This window comes from Larimichthys crocea, chromosome XX (genome assembly GCF_000972845.2).
Source record: "Larimichthys crocea isolate SSNF chromosome XX, L_crocea_2.0, whole genome shotgun sequence".
Classification (NCBI taxonomy): Eukaryota; Metazoa; Chordata; class Actinopteri; family Sciaenidae; genus Larimichthys; species Larimichthys crocea.
This window is the reverse complement of record NC_040030.1, coordinates 15,535,481-15,559,443: the sequence shown is the minus strand read 5'-3', so window position 1 is coordinate 15,559,443 and position 23,963 is coordinate 15,535,481. Positions and strand designations below refer to the sequence as shown.

Here is a 23,963-nt window from a genome sequence, read left to right as displayed (position 1 = left end):
AAACTGTGCCTGAAAATCGGCAGTATGGCACCAACACGCCATCAACACCAAGATTACGTGCAGTAGCTCTATTTCCTTCTTTGACGTCCAGATCGATTGCCTTTAACTTAAAAGCTGCATCAGATGCATTTCTTCGTGTGTTTTCCACGATGAGGGTGTGTGCATGATGCGCAAAATGACAGTTCAAAATCAAAACTAGTGTCTTCTTCGGTGCAAAATCTTTCCCCACGTCTGTCTCACTTTTGCATTTACTGCTAGAGAGTTCCCCCCGTTGGCCGTTGGCCAGTAAAAATCTATAAATTAGCCGCACCGTTGTATAGGCCGCAGGGTTTAAAGCGCGTGAAAAAAGTAGCGGCTTACGGTAATTGTTTTCCTCTGCACCCGGTGTTCAACACTGACCCACGGTTAGATGGCAAAGGAGCAAAAAGTGTATATTTTTGTATTTTATAGAGCTCTAACTCATACCAAAAGTTATCTCTTGTATTTTATAGAGCTCTAACTCATACCAAAAGTTATCTCATGACTCCATATAGAGCAGGTCCAGACCGAGCAAACACTTGGTGACGGTGGCAAGGAACCCGGATCATGGTGGGCGGACATCCGTCACGTTATGGAGAGATGACCAAAGTCAGTAATGATGATAATCATAATGTTAGTATTTGTAGTGGACGTCATCACGACATACTCGACCGAGTATTTAGCCTCGTTCACCAGAGCGTTGTTTCACTGGGTTCGTTAGTGCTCGTTGACTGTCGTTCAGGTCACCTGAGCTCAGGTGTTGACGATGGTCGTTGGAGTCACGTGAGGTGAAGTGTGAAGAGCAGCTGCTGTGAGTTTCTGACCATGAAGAAATTAGTTTTTACATTCTTCTATCTTCTAACCACGTAGGCCTCCCGGGTCCTGCATTTGATGGAGTTTCTCGTTGCATTTTAACGAGGTGATGCCTGTTCGTTTCATCGCCCTCCTAATGAATCCACTACTTAATTACTGAGCTCATTAGCATAGCTGGTTATGTTTAGTGTTTCACAGTGACGAGGGTCATAACTTATTATCATAACTTGAACTTTTCTGACAGAAATCGAGCGTCGATTTTCTTTTCTTTTTTGCAGACGCTTCATCACTTTCAGGGTCCCGTCTTTAAAAACGCTGCGATACAACAGCACCGCCGTGTACCTGTTAATCATGTTGACAGCTTGAAAAATATCACACACTCACACTTTAAATGAAACCACACACACACACACACACTTTATTTTAATATCTGAGCTGGATCCAGAATAACATTTGTTGCTGCTGTGTTCCACATTAGACAAGAGACACTTACAAGGTTCTTAACCTCTGTAGTCCTCCACCCACTCCATCCATCCATCCATCCCTCCCTCCATCTCTCTCTCTGCACACAAACACACAGCAAACCCACACAAACCTCCCACAAACTGCCACAGAGGGGGTTACTGGTCTATGACTAATGAAATCATTCTTGGCAGCGATATAAAGGAGCTCAGCTGGAGATAAACATGTTTTCATCTTCTTCTTTTCAAACATTTTGCAGCGTTTTTTTATCGGCCTTGGTCTGGTGCTGCATCGCCCTGCCTCCGCGTTGATGTTGTGTTTGTGCGCTCTCTGATTTCACACCGTAGTAATCAACAAATTGTGCACGTCCTTCTCTCTCTCTTTCCCGCCTAATCCTCCTTCCTCTGCTCTGAAACTCGCCCACCCTCTCACACGTCTTATATTTTTCATAGAAATTGAGAAATTACCGTGTAATTACCAACAAAGAGCTGACTGCTCGATCTACATAATTGTCTCTACCATGCATTGCAATTATCTGCAATGTTGGCTATTTTGAGTCAAAAACAAGTAATTACAGGGTGTTTTATGGTACTGACTGTAATCACAATAATCCTCAATCATCTCCACCTACTGCATATATGAGCTGGACCAGTCAACTCCATGTACACGGAGAACTCCTGAAATAACATAATTGCATGATAATTTTCAGAGTACTCTCGGATAGCGGCCGAACAGAACAGTTTTAGTCTCATCTCTCGTGAAGATCTCCTAGCAACTGCGACATAAACAGGCACAGAAGCAAACAATGCTTCAGATTGAGTCGATCAGGTGGTCACAGGCATGTCGGCGCTAACCAGATCCATTAGCAGGCGACCTTTCAGCCTCATGCCAACTTTACGTGTCAGTGTTGTGTTTACAGCTTGTTGTGCAGCTTTAAAGCAACTTGAGTTGACAACTTTGACATCAACAAGGTCCCCAGCAGCAGCTGATATCACTGACTAGTCCAGCAGCAGTCAGCCCAGCTCGGCGTCTGTCTTTCAGCCTTTTATTTCACCAAGCTCTCACCAACCACTAAAAGTCAGTCCCACATTTACTCTTGTCCGGCGGCTTCTTGCTCGCTCACTCTCTCCTTTTCTCTTCTCAGCTTCCTCCGTCAATGTTTTCTTCAGTCTCTTAGCCTCTGCTATAATATCCATAGAAGGTGTTGAGTCTGGTTACATTGCCTGCTTGCCCAGCTCCTGTTCTGGCACGACACCAGCTCCCCATCAGCATTCCCTGTAAACCTCTTCTTCTTCTTCTTCCCGGTGGTCCAAAACGCCTGTGGTACAAACACTAACACTCCCCCGGTGTTCTGAGCTAACAGCAGCTACAGATGGCAGCAGTGTACATCACTGTCCATCAGGAAACTTGTCTGAACCACTCATCCACCAGGACACGTCAAATACGAATGACAAATCGCTGCCCCAAGCAAAAGAGTTAAAGTTACAAGTGATGGGAAAATGGTGCGTGAGTTGGACTCGCAGGACTTGCAGAACCCACGACCTGACTATAGATAAGAGGAAGTGGTTGGATGGATGGATGGATGGATGGATGGATGGATGGATGGACGGACACTCTCTGGGACTTCACTTCCTCTGATGTGAGATCCAGAGCCCCACCATCTCAGCTGTGAGAAAAATGATTTCTTCTTGGTTGGCATGAAGTCTCCTGAACTCTTTAAACTTTACCTTGACTCATGGAGATGTCTTTGATGTGGAGGTTGCACTAATTGGGCTCACCTCTTAACGAACAATCAGCGTAGAGGATGAAAGAGTCCTTCCATTTCTCTGATGTTATTATCATCTCTGTGGGGCTGAACTGATGAAACGGGAATGATTGTGAGCTATGGTTTGCGTTTTCTCTCTCGCTGGGCAGTCAAGGCTAGTTTGAATTTAAGATACAGCCTTTGGCAGTTTTTCTCACAGGAGTGTAAAGGTTTTATTTTCCTCTCTCCACTCGACGATTGTTTTCTCCAGATCGGTAGTATCAGTTTTCTTCAGAGTGCAATGATTTAAATTCTCTTATTTTAATTAAGCGGATAGTTTTCACTTTTCTGCCGAGGGAAACGTCTGAGCTTCTGTCCAATCCTGAACCTTTGTCTCACATTCTCATGGGTTTAAAGACGACAGGGACAAACCAGAATTTGGCAACACTGGAATCATCAGAAACTGTTGAGAGTTGGTGGATTGTTTGCCCACTGTCTGATCAAACCAAACCAACGCAGTCCCAAAGACAGAACTGGATTTTACTATACACAGTGTATTCATATTCATGTACAATCTAAAATACAACAATATTAGATCTTTTTTTTTTAAAGTTGCTGCCAAACATGTTGAAGAAGGTTTCCTTCCATGGTTTTGTTTTTAGTTATTTGCATCGCAAACATTGGAGAACCAGATTACACGGATTGTTTGTGATGCTTGGAAGTGCTATCAAACAATTCAGGCTGTATTCCTCAAGCAGCCAAAACCATTTAACCATAGCATGTAAAAAGGTGTTGAGTCTGATCTTAGTTTTCGTTGCTGGGCTCAGATTCAGTCCTGTTGGACCGCGTTGACAGCTGAGATGTTTGATGATTCTTTTGAGCTTAGTTTACTGTGTCGAATCTTTCCACCGCTGCTCTGATGGTAACAACTACTAGTAACAATTTTTAAAGAGTTTATTGCCTCAGTTTTGATATGTTCAAAAACACATTACATAGTTATAGTAATATTACGTATAAATTAGTATTTCATGTCCAGTTTCAGAGTGTGATCCCACTGTGGTAAATATGTTCAGCTGCAGCTCCTGTTCTGGCACGACACCAGCTCACACCTATAGCACAAACACTAAAACTTCCCCTGATGCTCTGAGCTCACAGTCCAGGCGACGCCGAGCTAACAAACTGCAGCAGCTACAGTTTACTTCACTGTCCATCAGGAAACTTTCACCAAAATCTGTGAAATAGTTGGTGGTGTGTGACATTCACCTGATTAGAAGTCAGTGTAGCACCGTTTCATGGTAGAAAAGTTACACAATGGGGCTTTAATGTGCCTTCAGGGTACCTCTCCCTTTAAGGCACTTATTTCTATAAACAGGAAGAGTTCTTGGAAGTATTTTAGCTGTTCTGAAAATCACTGGGTGAATCATCGTGGTTTATGTTGCAGATAAAGTTCCTCTGACGCTCAAACAAACAGCATATCTGTTTGTGCACAGCTGTTATCTTTGCTCCAGCCTCAAAGCACCTGCTCGATCTCGAGCTCGAGCTCGAGCTCCTCTTCCCCCCGCCCTCAACAACACCTCTGTATCAACAGCAGCCCTGTGATTACTGCCGACAGCCTCTGAGATCTTAAACGCCATCACATGTGCAGCACTGCCGTCACCATCACAGCCACAGCCCGCAGCTTTCCCCTTTCAACGTCCACTGAATCTGATATTACCTGATCAAGAGCTCCAGAGAGGCTCTCATCTTATCGTGCTTCAGCCAACTTCGCCATCATCAGCAATAAATTCCAACGCAGCAGCCACTTTCTCTCAAATTGAATTCACAACCCTGGGAATGGCTTACGAGGCTAAATAGGAGGTGCTCCGACCTCCTTTCCCGGACTTTCCATGCCAGACAGTCTCAGCTAATCTGCTGTGCCTTCCCTGAAGAGGTCTGGCCAGCACTTCATCAGCCCTTGATTAGCTCCATCCTGACTCTTTGCTGGTGGATTGACCTTCCTTATCCAGTCAGGGCTGCAGACTCACTCCGTGTCTTCCAGCATGGACTCCTCAATCCTGTATTTAACACTTGTTTGTCTTGTTTTAGGGAGGGAAAAAACTTTGTAATCTTCATATTAATCGACTTTTGTCTCTTTGTCACCTTATCTCTGGCTCATACAGCTGTAATATGGCAACTTACACATCCAGTGGACACAGCAACAGTAATATTTATGACAAGTATAGAAGATTAAAGAGGAATTTCTGTTATTTTGGTTAACAGCTCATCATTACCTTTTTCAGAATGTAGTTTGGTGCTTGGAGAACTCTGACGTCAGATCGTCACGTGAAGCAGAACAAAACCAGAGATTCCTGCACTGGCTACTTGTTTTCTTCAGAATCAATTTCAAGATCCTTTCTCTAGTTTATATAGCTCTTAATGGTTTTAGACCACCAATTTCAATTTTCTGAATTTCTTTTAATTGGTGAACCTTCTAGAACCTTCAGGTCTTCTGGTGTTGGCTTTTTAATTATCCCTAAAGTCACAACGAAAACCCCACAGTGAGGCGTCCTTTTATTATGATGGTCCACATCTGTGGAACAACCTAAAGAACTGAAGGCCTTAAGAGCTAAAGATCTAAAGACCTGAAGACCTTTATTACGATAGTCCACGCCTGTGGAACAACCTGAAGATCTGAAGACGTAAAGACCCGTAGAAGACCTCAAAACCTGAAGACCTCAAGAGCACATATAGAAGACCTGTAGAAGACCTAAAGACTCGAAGAAGAACTAAAGACCTGTAGAAGAACTAAAGACCTGTAGAAGACCTGAAGACCTGTAGAAGACCTCAAAACCTGAAGACCTCAAGAGCACATATAGAAGACCTGTAGAAGACCTAAAGACCCAAAGAAGACCTAAAGACCCGAAGAAGAACTAAAGACCTGTAGAAGGCCCGAGGATCTAAAGACCTACTTGACCTAAGACCTATAGAAGACCTCAAAACCTGAAGACCTAAAGACCCAGAGAAGAACTAAAGACCTGTAGAAGGCCCGAGGATCTAAAGACCTACTTGACCTAAGACCTATAGAAGACCTCAAAACCTGAAGACCTAAAGACCCAAAGAAGAACTAAAGACCTGTAGAAGATCTGAAGACCTGATGATCTAAAGTCCTATAGAAGACCTCAAAACCTGATGGCAGTAGAGACTGTTGATATTTTTAAAAGCAAAGTCTCGATTTTACCTGGAATATATTTATTTAGTCGTCTATTTCTACTTTTTATGTTATTATTAATTAATTAGTTTGTCACATACATAAATCTGTAATGTGTTTTTTTTTGTTTTATTTTATACGTTAATTCAGTGTATGTAATGTTTGATATCAACATCTAAAAATGGAACACATTTTTAATGGATGTCTTGTTTTACGTAATGTTGTCAAGCTTATTTTGTTGTTACTGTTGTGTTTGTGTAATCTTTCATGTGAGATTTAACACATAATGATTACTTATGATGATGTATTTTATGTATGTAGTGAGTGTTTGTCGGAGCTCTGCACTGCCTGACTCACAGATCCACTTTGTCCTCTGTCGTCCCTCAGGGCAGAACCTATTCTGCAACGGATAAAAGAGGACCGGACCCGTGTGGTGTCCCCGTCGTTCGACAACATCAAATACGACACGTTCGAGATAGAAGAGTACCCGCTGTCCGCTCAGGGCTTTGACTGGGAGCTGTGGTGTCGATACCTCAATCCACCAAAGTCCTGGTGGACTCAACGCAACCACACGGCGCCTATCAGGTAATCATCAGAGGAAGAGCTTGTTTTGTTTTGGGGCTGACAATAAGACGAAGAATTCAAACCTGTTTGTTCCACTGAAGAAAATGTCTTGTTATCACGAATAAAGAGAGACACCAGCTAATAATCCAGCAGAGCATTAATTATGAACACGTTGACTTGAAGCATATTGGAGTAGGTTTGATAAGAACGCTCACTGAGCTCATTATTTTTACATTATAATTTCTTCAACACTAATCGCCATGAATAATTATCGTGTGTATGTAAATTCATGACGTGTGGGGTCGATATTGTAACCCAAACAAAACCTGAGGGACGCAGCACAGACGGAAAAAGACTCTTCAGTAACATCAGTGTGCAGATTTAAAAAGGAAAGCAGGTAAACATCTGAGGTGACCTGCAGCGCGTACGCTCATTGTACATACTCTGAAATTGATATAATGATCCACTTCTTCACCAGCGTTGGTCCAGGATAGATAAAGACACTGCAGAGGCCACAACAACAGCAAAACTGCCTACTCACCAATATCTGCAGGATAATGCGTCCGTTGTTGTGGTCCATGGCAAGCGGATCGATGATGCAGTGTGTATAGATTGGGACAAAGACAAGGGGACGTTCCCTGCTCGATATTGAAATGGAGGAAGATGAATTCCCCTAATTATTTATTTCTTTATCTTTCATAAGCACTTTTTTCTCAGGTGCAATTTGTCTCTGGCTTTTGCCCGTAAAGACTACTTACTGTCATTGCTTAATCAATTTTCAAGGCAGTTTCGTCAAAGTGATTAAAGTTCTGGCGTAAATATGCAACATTTTTCATTTGACTTTTTCCTGATGCATCGAGGAACAAACTCTGGTCATTCTTTTGTAGGAGCCCTGTGTCAAAAATTGACTTAAAGACCTTTATTGTTTTACTGTTATATAATTTCTACAAGTTGCAGAGATGTTCCAGCATCGGTCGATGTGGTCACAGATTATCTGGTTTGTGCTCCTCTGTAGCTAATATCTTTCAACAATACAAAGTAGTTTTTTCACGGACTGTAAGCATGAAGATGTATTAGTTACAGGATGTGGTCTGTAACAGACGTGGACGTTTCCCAGGACAAAGCCAAAAGAGAAAGTAAAATATGCCATTTAAAACACATTTCAGGGTAAAACCTTTATTTATACAGCAATTTAAGGGAATTTATACAGAACAAAGTTGTGTTTTATATTAGAGACTGTTTATTGTACAGTAAAACACCGTAATATTCAATGGCAAAACCTGCATTCATACAGTATTTTCATGTGTTTATACAGTAAAATATGGAATAAAATTCCTACCTTAACCTTAATTAACGGTACTAACATCCTTTTATCGTAATATAGAAAAGGTTTTTTACAGTGTGGGATGCATACAGGAACAATTCAACGTCCAATGTTCAATGGTGCCCGTTTGTTGAAATGTAGACGGACAAGCAGCTCCTCCTGTAGAGAAACTCAGAGCTCCAAATACAAAGACATCCCTCCAGACAGGATTTAAATTACAGGAAGGTCAGTGAAAAACAGCAAGTAAAAACAGCAGCTGTATTTATTATGTGGGTGCAAGTGAAAAGTACTCTGGGAATAAAACCGGGATTAAAATCACTGACCAGTGCAGAAATATAGAAGTACTTAGAAGTATTTTATTATTAATGTCTCAATGGGGGAATAACCTTTTACTCAATTTTTACACATATAGGCCTGAAATACAACCACACACGCGAAGGGTTTATAGATATATAAATGTGGCATGATGGGCAGCCCTGAGAGGTGTCGTGGGGTTCAGTACATTGCTCAACGTTCGTGCTGGCCACCATCAAGCAGGAACCTCCATGGATGGAGTTCCTCAAATGTCCACTTGAGGCTGGCTCCAGAAGTCCCCATGTTCAAATGTCCAACTTCACAGCAGAAATAAACGTTCATTTCCCAGCACCGGAGTATACACAGCATTCTCTACGCTAATATTTGAATCCATCATCAGAGAGTTGTCGCTTTTATTTAACAAAAACAACTCTGGAGACGATACAATTCCTTCTTCCTTAAAGACTTCTACACGATGTGTGTTACGAACCTCTTCATCTCATCTACTCGTACTACAAAAATAACGTTGCTGAGTTTAAACAGATTAAAAATACTCTGATACTTGGTGTTAATTATGTTTTTTATTGTGCCGTTATCTGGAAGCTGTAGTGGAAAGAAAATGTTTGGGGTCTGCAGTCGGCGGGCCTCGTTTCTATTAACATTTTGGGTTTCAGAGCTTCTGGCTGTTTGCCTGTGTGTGTGTGCGTCCACGGGTGGGGAGAGAAGAAGCTGTGTGTTTGCAGCGGTGCTGTACTTCATATTGATAAGAAGAGATGTGCGGGACGGACAGCGTGAATACTAATAGGAATTATTTTTCACTCCTGTTGATTCAGTTTGATGTTGATGAAAGAGCTGGTTGCCTCCCCACCCTCATCGATTTCCTCAAAACGTCCCGAATCTGTTGTGTTGTAGACGAGGGCACGGTTCTGATAGCCGCATCATTTGTTAGTATAACGTACGGCACGGGTTCATCATAAAAGACTGAGGATGTGCAACATACATGACGCCCACCGTGGGGTTAATCACAGGTTAGGACTGTGCTTGTGCGTCTTTTTTACCTCCGCTCTCTCTTATCTATTTTCAGAAGCCCTGCTCTGATTGGCTGCTTCGTGGTCGACAGGAAGTACTTCGAAGAGATTGGCCTGCTGGACGAAGGCATGGAAATCTACGGCGGAGAAAACGTGGAGCTCGGCATCAGGGTGAGAATCTGTCTCGTGAACCATGGCAACCGCACTGCAAGCGTATACATTTCTGCACAGCTCCGTACTCGCACTATAAATATCCGGTAAGACTGTAATTTGTGTCGCCTATACCGCGGAGACTTCCACTATTGTCACCTTCCAAATTGAAATATCCTGAATAGCAGACATGTCCGGCATGCAGAGGAAGAAGAATGACCTTTTCTTTGACAGAATGGGGGCTTTATCAGTCATTCGCATTATTCATTCAGCCTGAGCCGAGCAAACCGAGCAGATTACTAATGGTGTAACAACCAGATAACACCGTGACTTCATGTGAGAAGATGACGATAGATTTTTTTCTCTATAAAATGCAACCACATCATCTGACATTTTATTGTGCTGCTTGCAGTATTTAGCATTAAATCATTTCCAACGAGGTTAACTATGTCGTTAACGGTTACTGCGAGAGATTTCGTCTCTAATCCGGTCTCCGGAGAAAAGCTCAGGAAACTGCAAATCAGTCCCGAGAGGGACGTAACTGTTGGAACAGCCTCGAAACTGAACGGACACGGCAGACATCCGAGAGAGAGAGAGCGGGTGGAAAACTGTTGACTCAGGCTTTAGTGATTTACAGTGGAGGTGTCAGCGAAGTACGGGTTTGATCCTCGGCTCAGGCTGATCAGAGTCGCTGGGTTAAGAACGCATCGCGCTCTGAGAAATGTTTAAATCTCTCAGGTTTGATCGTGTCAGGTTCAGATTTAGTGGAATGATGAAGAGAAGGTGGCGTCTTGAGGTGTTTTCATCGTGCAAAGGTTGGACTGAGGCGGCAGCCTCCGTGGCTGTGAAATAGTGAGTCAGTCTCCATAAGTCCCCATGTTCAAAACTTCACAACTCACCTGTTCACATTATATTAAGGCTTAAAGATATGCAGGATTAAGCTCGCAGCAAATGGAAACCTCATCACCATCTAGTGGCCATTAGAGGAACAGCAGCTTAGAATATATTTAGTCATTTAGCAACTTACAAAAAGGGAGACAATCCAGGTCCAGTTGTAGAGGGACAGATGTATCATGTCCAGTTGTTGGTAGTGTTGGAGAGGAGGTCCTCTCTGAAGAGCTGGAAGTTTGGTCACATGTACACTTGTTGTATCACTGCTAAGACAAATGGACTCATAGGTGGGTCATAGGTCAGTGGACGATCCACGCCAACATTTTCCAATCTCGCTTTCTAAAATATATTTCTAACTACAACGGAAGGTCGTGGTTTGGGTTAATTAAAACACGCAGGTCTTTGAGGGGAAGCAAACTCTCTAAGCTACATACAGAGCGCACTGCTTCCTGCCATGCATTAATAGTTGGCGTTGGACTCTGGTGCACTTAGTTAAGTGTAATCTTCATAGGCCACCCACTCAAATCTCCCACTCTCCATATGGTGTGAACTCATTAACTATATCTATAATGATGCTCAGGAGCTGTGCTGCTGTTGACAGCTCGCTTGAATCGAGGTGATGGTCGGGTGGAGGGAAGAATTAGAAGCAGCATTACCAACTTTTCTCTCATCATTAATACATTTCACTTTAATATACTACTATATATATATACATCATGGAAATGATGCAAATTAGCACACGATGCAATTTGTTAGATGATCTTGGAACCCATTGGTCAGCTGATATCTGAGCCAAGACTTCTTCTGCAGTCCAATGAGCGAACGTGATGGAAAAACGTTTTTAAAAATGCTAAAGAGACTAAACAGACAAAGCACCCTCAAATCAATCAATACTACTCGGACTACAAACAGAAACCAGATGATGCCACAATCAGTCCTTCACCTGCAGATTCTGCATTTCTAGACGCCAGAGACGTCTAAACTTGAGTTTGCGAGCAAGACGGCCACATGTGCAAGGTGTTTAAGTCAGTTCGAGCCGGCTAGGTTCAGCTCAAACAAGTAAAGGATACTCATAATGTGAATTACAGCACTCTGAACACTCCCTTTAAAACAGCATTGACCTGATATAAACATTATATGATGTCATGAATATAAATTACTAAATCTGCCAAAGGCTTAAAGTGTCCTGTTGTTTCGGCACATTGTCATCGGGCTCATAAAAAGCTTTTGTCCAGGACTCGGCCGTGACTTTCTCCATAGGAGGCTTGAATGTCAGACCTCCGTAGGAAGTATTACGAGTTCGATAATGGCTTTCTCCTTAGCTGCTCGCGGCGCAGTGACCATGAGTTTCTCTGCAATATCCAGGGAGGTTATTCTCTATTTGGCACACACCTCTTCAGTATAAAACCCCTTACTGTAGAGACAAATTGCTTGAACACCTGTTGACTTTAGCACAGAGGAGACTCGGATGGCTTATTCAGCGCAGCACAAAGCAGCGAGGCCACGGAACGGGCCTGGGCGGTTCGTGTTTTTCTGACCCGCATCAGATGCTCCCTGCAGCTGTCAGCAGCTCTGCTTCACATCACACTTTAGCCCATGCGCGGAAAGACGTGCCAAGAGTTGCTGCGAATCAGTTGCCCTCTGCAGCTACGACAACAAACACTGAACCGATATGAACCCACTTCAAAGCTACTGTTGGAGGCTTTTTGTGAGCCTGTCAGGGTTGGTTCAGGCGAGAGCTGGACAGATTTACCCCCCATCTATCTATCTGTATGTGAGCGTTTTTGAAAGGCAGCGAAAGGTTAGCGAGAACATCCGTCAAGAGTTCTGACATTTCTTTTCTTCGAGCAAACTCTTCCAGCGTCACGGGGGGGTATTTGAAGCCCGCCCAGACACGCAAACACATCATCAGTGTCAGATATTTCACACCACATAGTTCTGACTCTAAACACATCATGAGCGACAGAGGAAAAAGTCAATATTTCCATTTTCTTTTGCTAAAGTAGCAGACTGCACTGCAAAGAGCCCGTCTCAGATCAATGATTATGTAAATCAGCAGTGATATTTTGACAGAATCAGTTCTGCATACGTGTCTCGGGGGGAATTTCTCTTACTCTGACTAATTCATCATACGTGGAGTTCAACCCGTGAGTTTAAGTCAGAAACCAGTCGGTTTGTTCTATTTCTATCTCGTCTCATGCCAAACACAGGCAGCCTTTTTGTTATCAGCGATGTGTTTTCTGCAGAAGCGCTTCCTATCTCTGGCCCGCATGCTTCTATTGTGATAAAGATTGCTTTTATGAAGGCGTAATGTTGTGCATATTTTTCACATCGCAACGGGCGGGCGGTCGTCCTCTGCATGATTTATATAATTCACAACTTCATTTGTTGTCGCCGTCTGATTCTTGTTTTCTCATTAAAACTTTTTAGAAAAACACAAGCGCGAGATTTGTTCTGCGTGAAAACCAAAGAAGACAGAAGACGGAGAGACAATTAAGGATGTAAATATTCTGCGTTTTGTCTGACACACATACGAATCAGCCAGACGCTGGATGACAACACATACACAGATCAGCCGTAACATTATAACCACCTGCCTGGTCCTCTGCTGTTCTATCTGGCACCAAGACGTTAGCAGCAGTCCTGTATGTTTTGAGGTAGGCCTCCATGGATCGGACTTGTTTGCCCAGCACATCTGAGGAAAACCCGGGTGTACCTGGTCTGCAGCAATGCTTATGTAGGTGGTACGTGTCAACATAACATCCCCATGAATGGCAGGACTCCAGGTTTCCGGACAGGAGTCGCAGTAAACTGTGATGTTGAGACGTTGTGACACCTTTCTATCCAGAACCAGCATGAACTATTTCAGCAGTTTGAACTAGAGTATCTCGTCTGTTGGATCGGACCACACCGGGCCAGCCTTCGCTTCGCACGTGCATCAATGCGCCTTGGCCGCCCGTGACCTCGCTGCCTTCCTTGGACCACTTTTGAAACTGACCACTGCAGACCTGGACAAGAGCTGCAGTTCTGACGATGTTCTGACCCGGTCGCTCTGCAGTTTCTTCTGCTTCAAACTTTGAGGACAAAATGTTCACCTGCTGTCTGACACATCCCGACCTGCTGACAGGCGCCGTGATACCGAAATAATCAGTCGCCTGTCAGCGGCCATAATGTCACAATGGTGATCTGTGATGTTTTCCAGGAGGCAGTTGGTGCGTGACCCGGTGTTATCCCGCAGGAGAAGGCTTTTTTATTTAGAGGGGAGATAACACAAAAAAAATGAAAAGGCTTTTAGAAAGGATGACTCAAGAAAACAAGAAGAAGCTTTTATTCTCTCTCTCCCTCTGTTTCTTCTCCTCCTCTCTAACGCTTCCCACTTTATCTGCTTTTTATCCCTTCACCTTCTCCATTTTATGTTTCACACTCTTTATGAATCTCTTCTCCTCTTTCTCTTCGCTGTCCTCTCTATCTCGCCGCGCACACCCACTCGCTCAGACATGGATTGTTATGCTCGAAGAATAGCTCCTTATACTGTAACCTCACGTTGTAAATCCTTTATAGAGAACGTTGAGGTATTTCTGAGGGAAGCGTGTATTATCTTAGAATTTGGCTGTGGTTTGTGCTCCTGCCTGGGCGCCGGGCCAGCCGCTACAGTTTTACTGTTGTTCTGCAGTAGTTCTTTGCTTTTTTTGGAAGGATACGGAGGGATGGAGGCTGGCCGGCAGGAGGGATTACAGCGCAAACACACACACACACAAACAAAGTGCAGGACTGGAATAGATGGAGAACAGGCGTTTCTATTTAAATCAGCTTCTTTTTGTCGGTGCACTGAACTCCTGAGGTGCCTCCTGCAGAACGTTGGAAATTAGCATCTGTTTCTGTTCATGGATTTCGGAAATAAACATTGTAGTGACAACAAAGACCACGGTTTCCTCTTTTTACAGCTGCTTACTGCTGAAAGTTTAGAGTTGAGTGTTGTCCTCGTGAAGTCTTCTGTCCTCTGTCCACCAGTATCTGTCCAACACTGACACAAAGTCATGTTTGTCAGTGTTTTCAGGTATTCTTCGTGGTATTTTAGAGTTTGTCATTTCCTGATAAACCATAAAAAGTTGTTGATGACGTCATCCTGCACTCGGAGTAGTCTACTCTATTCCTGCTGATCGCTGATTTCAGAGGTCGTGTTCAATCCCGGGTCCAGTCGTGTTACTAAATCTTAAATCCTACACACTGGACCTTTTAATTTAAGTGTAAACAATGAGTTTAAAGGTTTGGTCGCACTGTATAATCGCCCGAGCTTGATAAATTGAGTGTAATCACTGAAAAAGGTCACCTGTCAGATAAAAGCAGTGGAACTGTCAGCTAAAGAAATGAATGTGGGTAAAACATCAGCTCCACACATGCAGCTCTTCCTCGAGCATCCCCGTGCTTATATATCTGTAATACACCGTAAGTCCACACAGGCCGAATATAGCTACAACTGTCAAAGCATGCCAGACGTCCGCATTCATGGCGAACCAAACATTTCTTTCATATTTCATGAGCCTGTCACGATGCGAGTTAGGCATGTGTAGACATATGTGACAGCTCCCACTGTCGACAAACTGTAAACGGTAAACATAGCAAGCAACTGAGCGGGTACGTGCTCCCGTGACACCTTCATATTCACACTAATTCTACCAAGCAGGGCTGAGATGCAGCCTGAGAATATCCATACCTTTATTTTCTGCAGTCACTAACGTGTGTGTGTATTTATGTGTGTGTTTGTGTATAACGCAGGTTTGGCAGTGTGGCGGCAGCGTGGAGGTCCTGCCCTGTTCCCGGATTGCGCACATCGAGCGCGCCCACAAACCGTACACGGAGAACCTGACGGCCCACGTTCGTCGGAACGCTCTGAGGGTGGCTGAGGTCTGGATGGACCAGTACAAGAGTCACGTCTACATGGCCTGGAACGTTCCACTTCAGGTAAACACACATGTGAGTGAGTGTGTCGAGAGCTGGGAGCTGGTTCGCTGTGCGTGGGCGGATGTGCGTGGGTGTAATTATGCTTGTTTGTGTTCAGAAGCTGTATCACGAATCCCCTAGCAACCACGAGGAGTGCCATCACTGGAGTATGATTTGTAGAGTTTGAATACAGCCGTGGAAGATGTAGTAGAAATTGTAAAGTTTGTACAAATCTTATTATTTTTAGAAGTCAAAGCGAGTAGGTTGCTGTGCTGTAAGTGGATTTGATTTTAAAAATGGAGTTACTCTGACGCACTAATCAAGTTTAGACATCTGTAACTTTTCTCTCATAAACTAACGTCTGTTAAATCCTGTTGATGCTACACTGACGGCACTAAGTCACACAGCAGCAACTATTTCACTGATTCTGGTGAAACTGGATCATATTTTATGGAGGAAATGTTTTCTGGTTTTCCCTCTGATGTCCTCCGGCTGCTCCGCCTCAACTCTCTGTGATTTACAGAGTTTATGATGGACAGTGAAGTAAACTGCTGACAGCTGTAGCTGCTGTTAGCTCAGTTTGTTAGCTGGGTTGTGAGCTCAGAGCACTGGGGGAGTGTTAGTGTGTTAGGCATTTAGGACAACCGGGAAGAAGAAGAGGTTTTCTGGTCTAGGGTGCAGGGGAATGTTGACGGGGGGGCGGAGCCAGTGTTGTGCCAGAACAGGAGCCTCTACGGACATAATGGCAGAGGAGAAGAGAAGGAAGAGGACGTTGACGGAGAGAGTGAGCGAGCAAGAAGCCGCCGGACAAGAGTAAATGTGGGACTGACTTTTAGTGGTTGGTGAGAGCTTGGTGAAATAAAAGGCTGAAAGACAGACGCCGAGCTGGTCTGCATAAGTAATGTAATCAGAACAAATACTCGAGTACAGCTGAACATAGTTACCACAGTGCTCACTGGAAGCTGAAGGCTGGTCTGATCATAAATTCTTGGCGACGTTTGGTCCGGTTGGTCTGTAGCTTTTGGCTCTTTGTTCTCAGTGTTCCAGTGAGGCAGTCTGTTGTTGTGTTTTTTGATCTCCAGAGTCAGAATGTTATATTCCACAAAAAAGTGACCTTTGCAGCAGCAAGCTACAATTTCTTCTACGTGCTCATGTGTTTATATATTATATATATATTATATATATAATATATTATATAATATTATATATATATATACATACCCCACATGGTGACTAAACCAATGGAACAACCTGAATTAAAGGGCAAATGCAGATAGCTTCCGCACACCGGGGCATTTAAATGATGTGAATAAAATGTTACGGCACCAATTGGATGAGTCGACCTAGTCCAGGTCGTTTTGTATAATTTATGTCTCCTTACTTTCTCCCTGTATCCTCTTTACCGCTTGCCTTTTGCTCCTTCCTCCTTTAGTCTACCCACTTCTGTTCTGTGAGACATTAGCCTATACCTCAGATAGAAACAGTGCTTTGTTACTGTCAGGGCTGGTCTAGTGAACCCAAGTGCAGACACTCCGGGAGACAGGGATTAGAGAGGAAAAAGGTATTTATTGTACGTGCAGGACTGGGATTTGGGCAGGTAGCTGGAAAGAACAGGGATCAAGGAGCAGAAGGATAAAACTGAAAATGCAGGAAAGATGTCTTGACACCTTGTGTGGAAGTGCGTGTAGAGGTCTTGATTATAGAGATGAGGCAGCTCTGCTCGGACTCCAACAACCAGGCAAGGTGCCAACTGCTCATCACTTTTTTAGGAGCTAACCATTCATTCACATTGGCACACTGATGGCGCAGCCTTCGGGAGCCATTTGGGGTTCAGTATCTTGCCCAATGACAGACTGAACCACCGATCATCTGATTAGTGGAGTCCCGCTATACCTCAATGGAAAACGTCATGAGGTCAAGGAAAGATGTGAAGGAGAATTCGAGAGAATCCGACTGCAGTTACACTAGACTACGTCATTATATGTCATGTTATTCACATGATCCATGGTAAAGTGTGTCACAGGGAGAATGGTTGCCCACTGTTACTGGTGGCAACCATGGATGATTAACGGAAACTTCCATCATGATCTCGACGGACAACGGACGGGTCTTTTCACACAGTTAGGAACCTTCCAAAACAAAATAGACTGGACTCCAGGAGCAGCAGGAGGGTTATGGAGGGTTATTTTTATTCTATGAAATGTCAACAAACTCTGTCCACCATTGCCAAGAACCCAAGGTGATGTTCTCTGATGTTGTTTGCCGTATTCAGCCGATGGTAAATCAGCAGCAGACATCCTACACATCACTCTCCACTTACTTTTATTTCCCATTGTAGGCTCAAAAAACTCAATGACATGTACTCCTTTCTCTCTGTGATTGCTCTTTAAATATTGCTCTTTAAATATTTCTTAATGTCTCGCTCCGTTATTATTTTGAGCTCTTGCATTGCTATCCAAAGTACGCAGCCTGTGCTAAAATGACCCTGAGGCCCTGGATTCTGCACTCGTTATATTTGATTTCTTGCAACAATGGAGATTAGGAAGTCGAAGCTCACTGTACTGTTGTTATTTTGCTCGAGGTTAGAGTATCAGTAAAATAATGTTTGTGCTTATTCCTCCTCTCCAGAACTCAGGAATCGACATCGGGGACATTTCTAAGAGGAAAGCCTTGAGATCCAGACTCCAGTGCCGACCGTTCAGCTGGTTCCTCTCCAACATCTACCCAGAGCTGCGATCCTACAGCGACACAGTTGCTTATGGAGTGGTGAGTTCAACTTTTTCCATCAGGATTCATTGAACTTAAGACAGTAAATCCAAGATATAAACCAACAATATGCACAAAGGCCTGTGATTAATGAACAACCAAAGGAAACATTCAGTGCCAGGTCTTCAACGGTCCCATGACCAACTTAGAGTTCATCGTGTTCACATAATACAATTTCTAACATCCATCCATCTTATAACATCTGGAGAGGTTGTACTGATTATCAGGTTATCACTTGTCCTGTGTGTGACTTTGATAAGAACCAAACTGTATTGGTTTGGGCGATTGGGTCAGAACATCTCCAAAACTGCAGCTCTTTGTGGGATGTTCCAGGTCTGCAGTGGTCAGCACCTCATCAGAAGTGGTCCAAAGAAAGCGACCCATTTGGTCCGATCCAACAGACGAACTTCTGCGGTTCAAACTGTTGAGAAAGTTCATGGTGGTTCTGATAGAAAGGTGTCAGAACACACAGAGCATCACAGTACACATGCCTGGGTTGTGCCATAGAGAGGTGTAAGCTTGTTTCAGGTGCAACGTATCGTACATCTTATCTTCTTCCTCTCCAGTTCTCAGTCTTGATTTGTATTAATTTGTTTGTCTTTACGCTGAAAGACGGGCTTGTTAATTAAAGGTTCCGTGTGTAACTTTTAGGGTGATCTATTGAGTTGATTGCAATCTGCAATTCATTCGACGCAGGAGTCCACAGTTTGAGAAACACTGACGGAGCACATCCAGAAAAACTCCTCAAAGCAGAAACATAAAGTATTCAGGAGTATTTGAATTCATTATAAAATAGGAACAAGACACTCCTCCAGCTTTATCAAAAATTAATGCGCCTTTGTTGTGGCAGCTAACCAGCGAGGAGAAAGTGTGAACATATTTTTCTTTTGTCTGTTCTCTTGTCACGTTTCCGCCCAAAGGCAACCGTGTTTTTTAAAAAAAGGCCTTTTTGATGGTACGCTCCCGTAATTAACGTGTTTGTGTCGAGATAAAGGCGCCTCGCCGTCGTATTTTTGAATGTTATGATTATATATACCCTCGTTTGTTCACTCAGGCTTTTCGTTTCTGTTCAGGTTTGATTTAAACATCCACTTGAGGGGCAGTGGAACATTTAATAACATAATATCATCTTAGTCGGAGGGATTGTTAGTAAGCTGTTGTCTGTTTACTTCCAGCAGACACAAAGCAACATTAGTATTCGTGTTTGTGTCCACTTGATGAATGCAAGTCCAATATTTACTCTCTTAAAGCAGCTCTTGAGATAAATATCAGGCTACGCTATGTTTCCAGCTACAGTCACTAACTGTGTCTGTCTCTGTGTTTGTTGCTGGACAGTCGGGTTATCAGAGTCTTACCAAAGAAAATGACTCTGATGAGTTGGCAGTAAAATAAAACCGTAAGATAAAAGCCAACGAAACACTCCACAGAGCTGCGAGAGGTGGAGGACTGTAGTCAGGCGATCATTTTACTGTGACTTCAACGCTACGAGAAACCCTGTTCACATAAGTCAAAATATTTTGATCTGTTGTTAACATGAAAATGTTCATTGAAGACTTGTTTAACTTCAGTGTAGCCAGTTTGAAAGTAAAAGTCCACGTAAATGCAAAACAGACATGAAATTAAAAGTACGGACAGAAACATTTAGGAGCTACAGCTGTTGTTGCTGTTTTACGTAAATTTGTACAAAATTTAAGAAAGCAGAAATAAACTGTATAAACGTATTTTTTTCTGTACAAAAATTTGAACTAATTTGTTTGTTTACTTCACGGTTTGGTTGTTCATTTACAGATACAGTCGTCCCTCGCGCATTGTGTTCTGCGTCCTAAATTGGCTAAGGAAGAACCACACATGTGTTCTGCGTCCTGATTAACTAAGGGAGTACTGTGTGCTGTATATATTTTTCTATATATATATATTTTATATACTTTTCTTTTTACATCTTTTACTATACTTGTGTCCATACTGTTTTGGACAAGAGAGAAACTTTCGATGCTCTGTATGTCCTGTACACATAGCAGCATTGACAATAAAGTTGACTTTGACTTTGACTTTGACTTTTGACTACAAAATGCGTGTAAAAAGGTGTATAAAAGTGTGTGGTTAGGGGGTTTTACGGCCTTAAAACATGTATAATAATTGTAAAACTTACTTCGCGGATTTCGTTTATTGCGGCTTATTTTCAGAACGTATCCCCCGCGATAAACGAGGGACCACTGTAATGTCTGTAATTTTACAGAGGTTTGTATATAATGTTAAAAACAGTGTAAAAATCGTGTCCGTCATTATTATCAGGTTGGTTGTTCATTTACAGATAATGACTGTTATTTATCAGAGATTTATATTCAATTAAAAAAACAGAAAACTACCGTAAAAATGTCGTTTAATTGGACAGTCAGGCATTATGAGGAATTTATTTGTGTTTTATCGTGTGAGATCAGATCATTTTATAGAAATTCAGCCAGTTCTAGTCATGTGATGACGCACTGAAATAGTTCTGGAATAATTTCCACAAAACTTCACTTTTCCAACTATTTCAAGCTGTAAAACTTTAAACTTTTCCATTAACGCCGAGTCTAATTGAACGCGTTGATGTGGGATATATGCTTCTCCTGCCATAAGAGCACACTTCAGATCACAGCGGCGGGGGTATTGAAAGGGTGAACCTTTTTACGCCACTTAATTTCTACGTGGCTATTCCTCTCTTCAGCTAACGGCTGTGGGAGGATTTTTGCATAATTGAAAAATGACAGTAATCTGTTGAAAGCGGAGCAGATTTATTGCCACCGCTCCGACTGCTCCTGCAGATAGAGAGCGAGAAAGATGAGCGCTTCTTCTTCGCCAGAGTCCAAGGACTAATAATTTATTAATTTCATTTCTGATTGTGATTTTTGATTGCGGCTTCATTTCAACCTTTTAAAGTCTGACTCAAACGTCGTCTGCGAGTTTGAATGCAGCCGCACAGAACGTTCATTTCCTTTCAGCGTGAAAAGGTCTCGTTCTTTCAGCTTCATTGACTCCGTGTGACTTCAAGTCTGTCACTGAGGAGAAAAAAGGTATGAATTTATCAGGAGGGGGAAAAGGCCAGTTTGGTTTGACATCTCCAGCTCCGGAAACGACCTCCCTGCCACCTCTCGTGTTTGTTGTTCGATAAACACTTCAATCACAGCGCGAGCTGGATGGAGTTATTTGCCGACACCAGTGAACATGTTCAGGGAGCTCGGCTGTGTGAGTGTGTGTGTGCGTGAGATGAAAGCGTTGCCACAGTGACATCTGAGCGATGGAGATATGAAGTTTACATATTTGACAAAAACAAACTCGCTGGAGAGAGAGAGTACAACAAGTGTTGTGGTGTGATGCCATCTGTGCATGCTGTGTATACACTCATCTCTTATTTAACGTGAACATAAGCTGCTCACACACGAGGTAAATGTTGAACAAGAGGAGACATACGAAAAACACTCGCACGGTGTTTGAACTGTTTGAGTTCTCGGTGCAGAGTCAAGGTTTTAAATCAGTCGGGTCACTTTGGATTTCATTTCATTTCAATTTGAAATTGTTGTTTCTGTCACCAGCCCTCACCTCTCTCTGCCTGAGAGGAGAGGCTGTGATTGTCTGCCAGAATCTTCAGCCAAGATCTTCACTAATGAAATTCACCAAAAATTCATCTGCAAAACAGAATCCAAAATAAAACAAACAGCAGAATGATCTGCTGCCTAAGCAGGCGGTACAGTTTAGTCTTAGTCTCGATACACTCTGCTCTTTAGTTGGTCTTGACTACAACAGATTTGTTGATTTGTCGTGATTTAATATTTACTTTATAGGTTTTAATTGACTTAATTTTTATTGTTCCGGTTTTTATATTTGCTATTTTGGCTTTAATCTTTAATTTCTACGTTCTGTTGCATAAAAAAACGTTGAGTGTTGTCGACTTCTGTCTTTGTTCTGCATGTCTGCGTGAAAGCTGCTATAGAAATAAATAAAGTTTGAGTTTCATAGTTCAGATCTGTTTCTGTTCCCCAGAGGCTGCTCAGAAACAAAAGAGAGGTCCAGCTTGTCTCATAGAAATGATGCGTTTATATTACTAATGTACAACGGCAAAAACATTTTGAAAGAACATACGATGCAAACTGAATTATTCTGAGATTCATGGTCCCCAGAGGATAAATCCAAATCCCTTTGCTGATTCCGTCACTTTCTATAGTGCAGCCATGCCGTGGACTTGTATGTAAGATGATTAGGAAGTAATAAAATCCAAAATAAAACAGTTGCTGTAGATGGATAACCATAAAATTTGGTGCCATACGTTCATGATCCCCAGAGGGTGAATTATCATTGAACTTTGATGCCACCTTCTGGTCAAAATCTTTGGATTTGTCCAAATAATCTAATGACATTCCCATCAGCCTCAGCTACACTGTTGCAAATCAGCAATTTCTAGCACGCCAACGAGATGCCACTCAGTCCTCCACACCGGACCTTTAACAACTAATTTAATTTGTTTCCATTCAACTCGCTCTTACGATGCAACCTCTGAACGAATGATTAATGACTTTTAAGGGCCTGAAAACGCTTCGCATGTTTACTTCATTAATAAGCTTAAACAAAGTGCTGCACGCATTATTCGGGAAGCAAACCTCCGACCTCTAAGTCCTGCCCGGTGTCCACCCTGACCACCATCCTACGACTTCAGCACAAAACTGTAGCAATTCTTCCCTGGGATAAATATCACCCCAGCAGCTGTTACCTGTTCCTCAAAGCATATTTGGCAAAAGAATACATCAGCGTAATGGTAGGCAAGGCTACCTTAGAGTGTCCTTTATCTGAAGGACTCAGGTTCAAGCTTTTGATTTCACTTTGCTGTCGAAACTAAACGCACGGCCAGCTCCAGAACAGACCTCAAAGGGATCAATAAAATATCAGATTATTGAACAGTGACAGTTCAACATGAGATACTGTGACACTGAAAGTTCCACTCAGCCCTCGATGTTGGATCAACGAGCTGCCTGTGAACCCCACGGGACTCTGCGTGTGATGCGACTGCAGACGAGCGTGAGAGCTGGTGGGATGCAGCGAGTGAACCGAGGTGGAGATGTAGTCGGTGATTTTATCTGAACGGCGAGTGGGATGACTGCACACTACTCGGCAGATGGAGAAGAAAAAGAGGCTGTGCATGTAAAAGAGATTAGTATAAAATGAAAGTTCACTCATCATAAACTTGCATCTTTGGGACTCTGGGACGACGTCTACAGGCCTTTCCATCCATCTTTAAATATCGTTTGTGTTTATGAAGAATGGTTAACGGCTCAGAATGGATAAACAGGCATCTCTATTCAAATCACCGTCTCCTGAAAGGTCACTTGAATGGCATGACCGCCACAGTGTTTACAATGCTGCGGACGTAACGGTGTAGAACGTGAGACTCTACCACAACGTTTCAAAAGCAGCTGTAACGTCCAAGTCTTTGCTATTATTATTAAAGATGTATTAATGAATATTTAGACCTTAACATTGAGAGTAAAGCTCCACTGACCTTCTCAGCCTGTTCTTGTCAGTGTCAAGCATTTAGATTCAATTGGACAGCTGGTGGCAGTGGAGAGCGCTGTGTAATACGTCAGTCCACAATCTCAGGTGTTCAGTTGGGTCGAGATGTGGTGACCTGGAGGCCAAATCATCTGATTCACATCAGAAACCATTCAGTGACACGTTGTGGCCTTTGGATGGAGGCATTGTCATCCTGGAAGACACCACTCCCATCAGGATAGAAATGTTTCATCGTAGGAT

General features: G+C 42.9%; 1 protein-coding gene across 1 annotated transcript in view; it reads left to right on the top strand.

Annotated features, from left to right (window-relative positions):
* LOC104933792 (polypeptide N-acetylgalactosaminyltransferase 18) overlaps positions 1 to 23,963 on the top strand; it is a 152,962-nt gene that overhangs the window by 98,180 nt on the left and 30,819 nt on the right. Inside the window, exons 5-8 of the mRNA XM_019261359.2 lie at positions 6,612 to 6,809; positions 9,491 to 9,605; positions 15,252 to 15,437; positions 18,045 to 18,182. Of these exons, the coding sequence (XP_019116904.2) occupies positions 6,612 to 6,809; positions 9,491 to 9,605; positions 15,252 to 15,437; positions 18,045 to 18,182 (637 nt within the window). The remainder of the gene's footprint in view (positions 1 to 6,611; positions 6,810 to 9,490; positions 9,606 to 15,251; positions 15,438 to 18,044; positions 18,183 to 23,963) is intronic.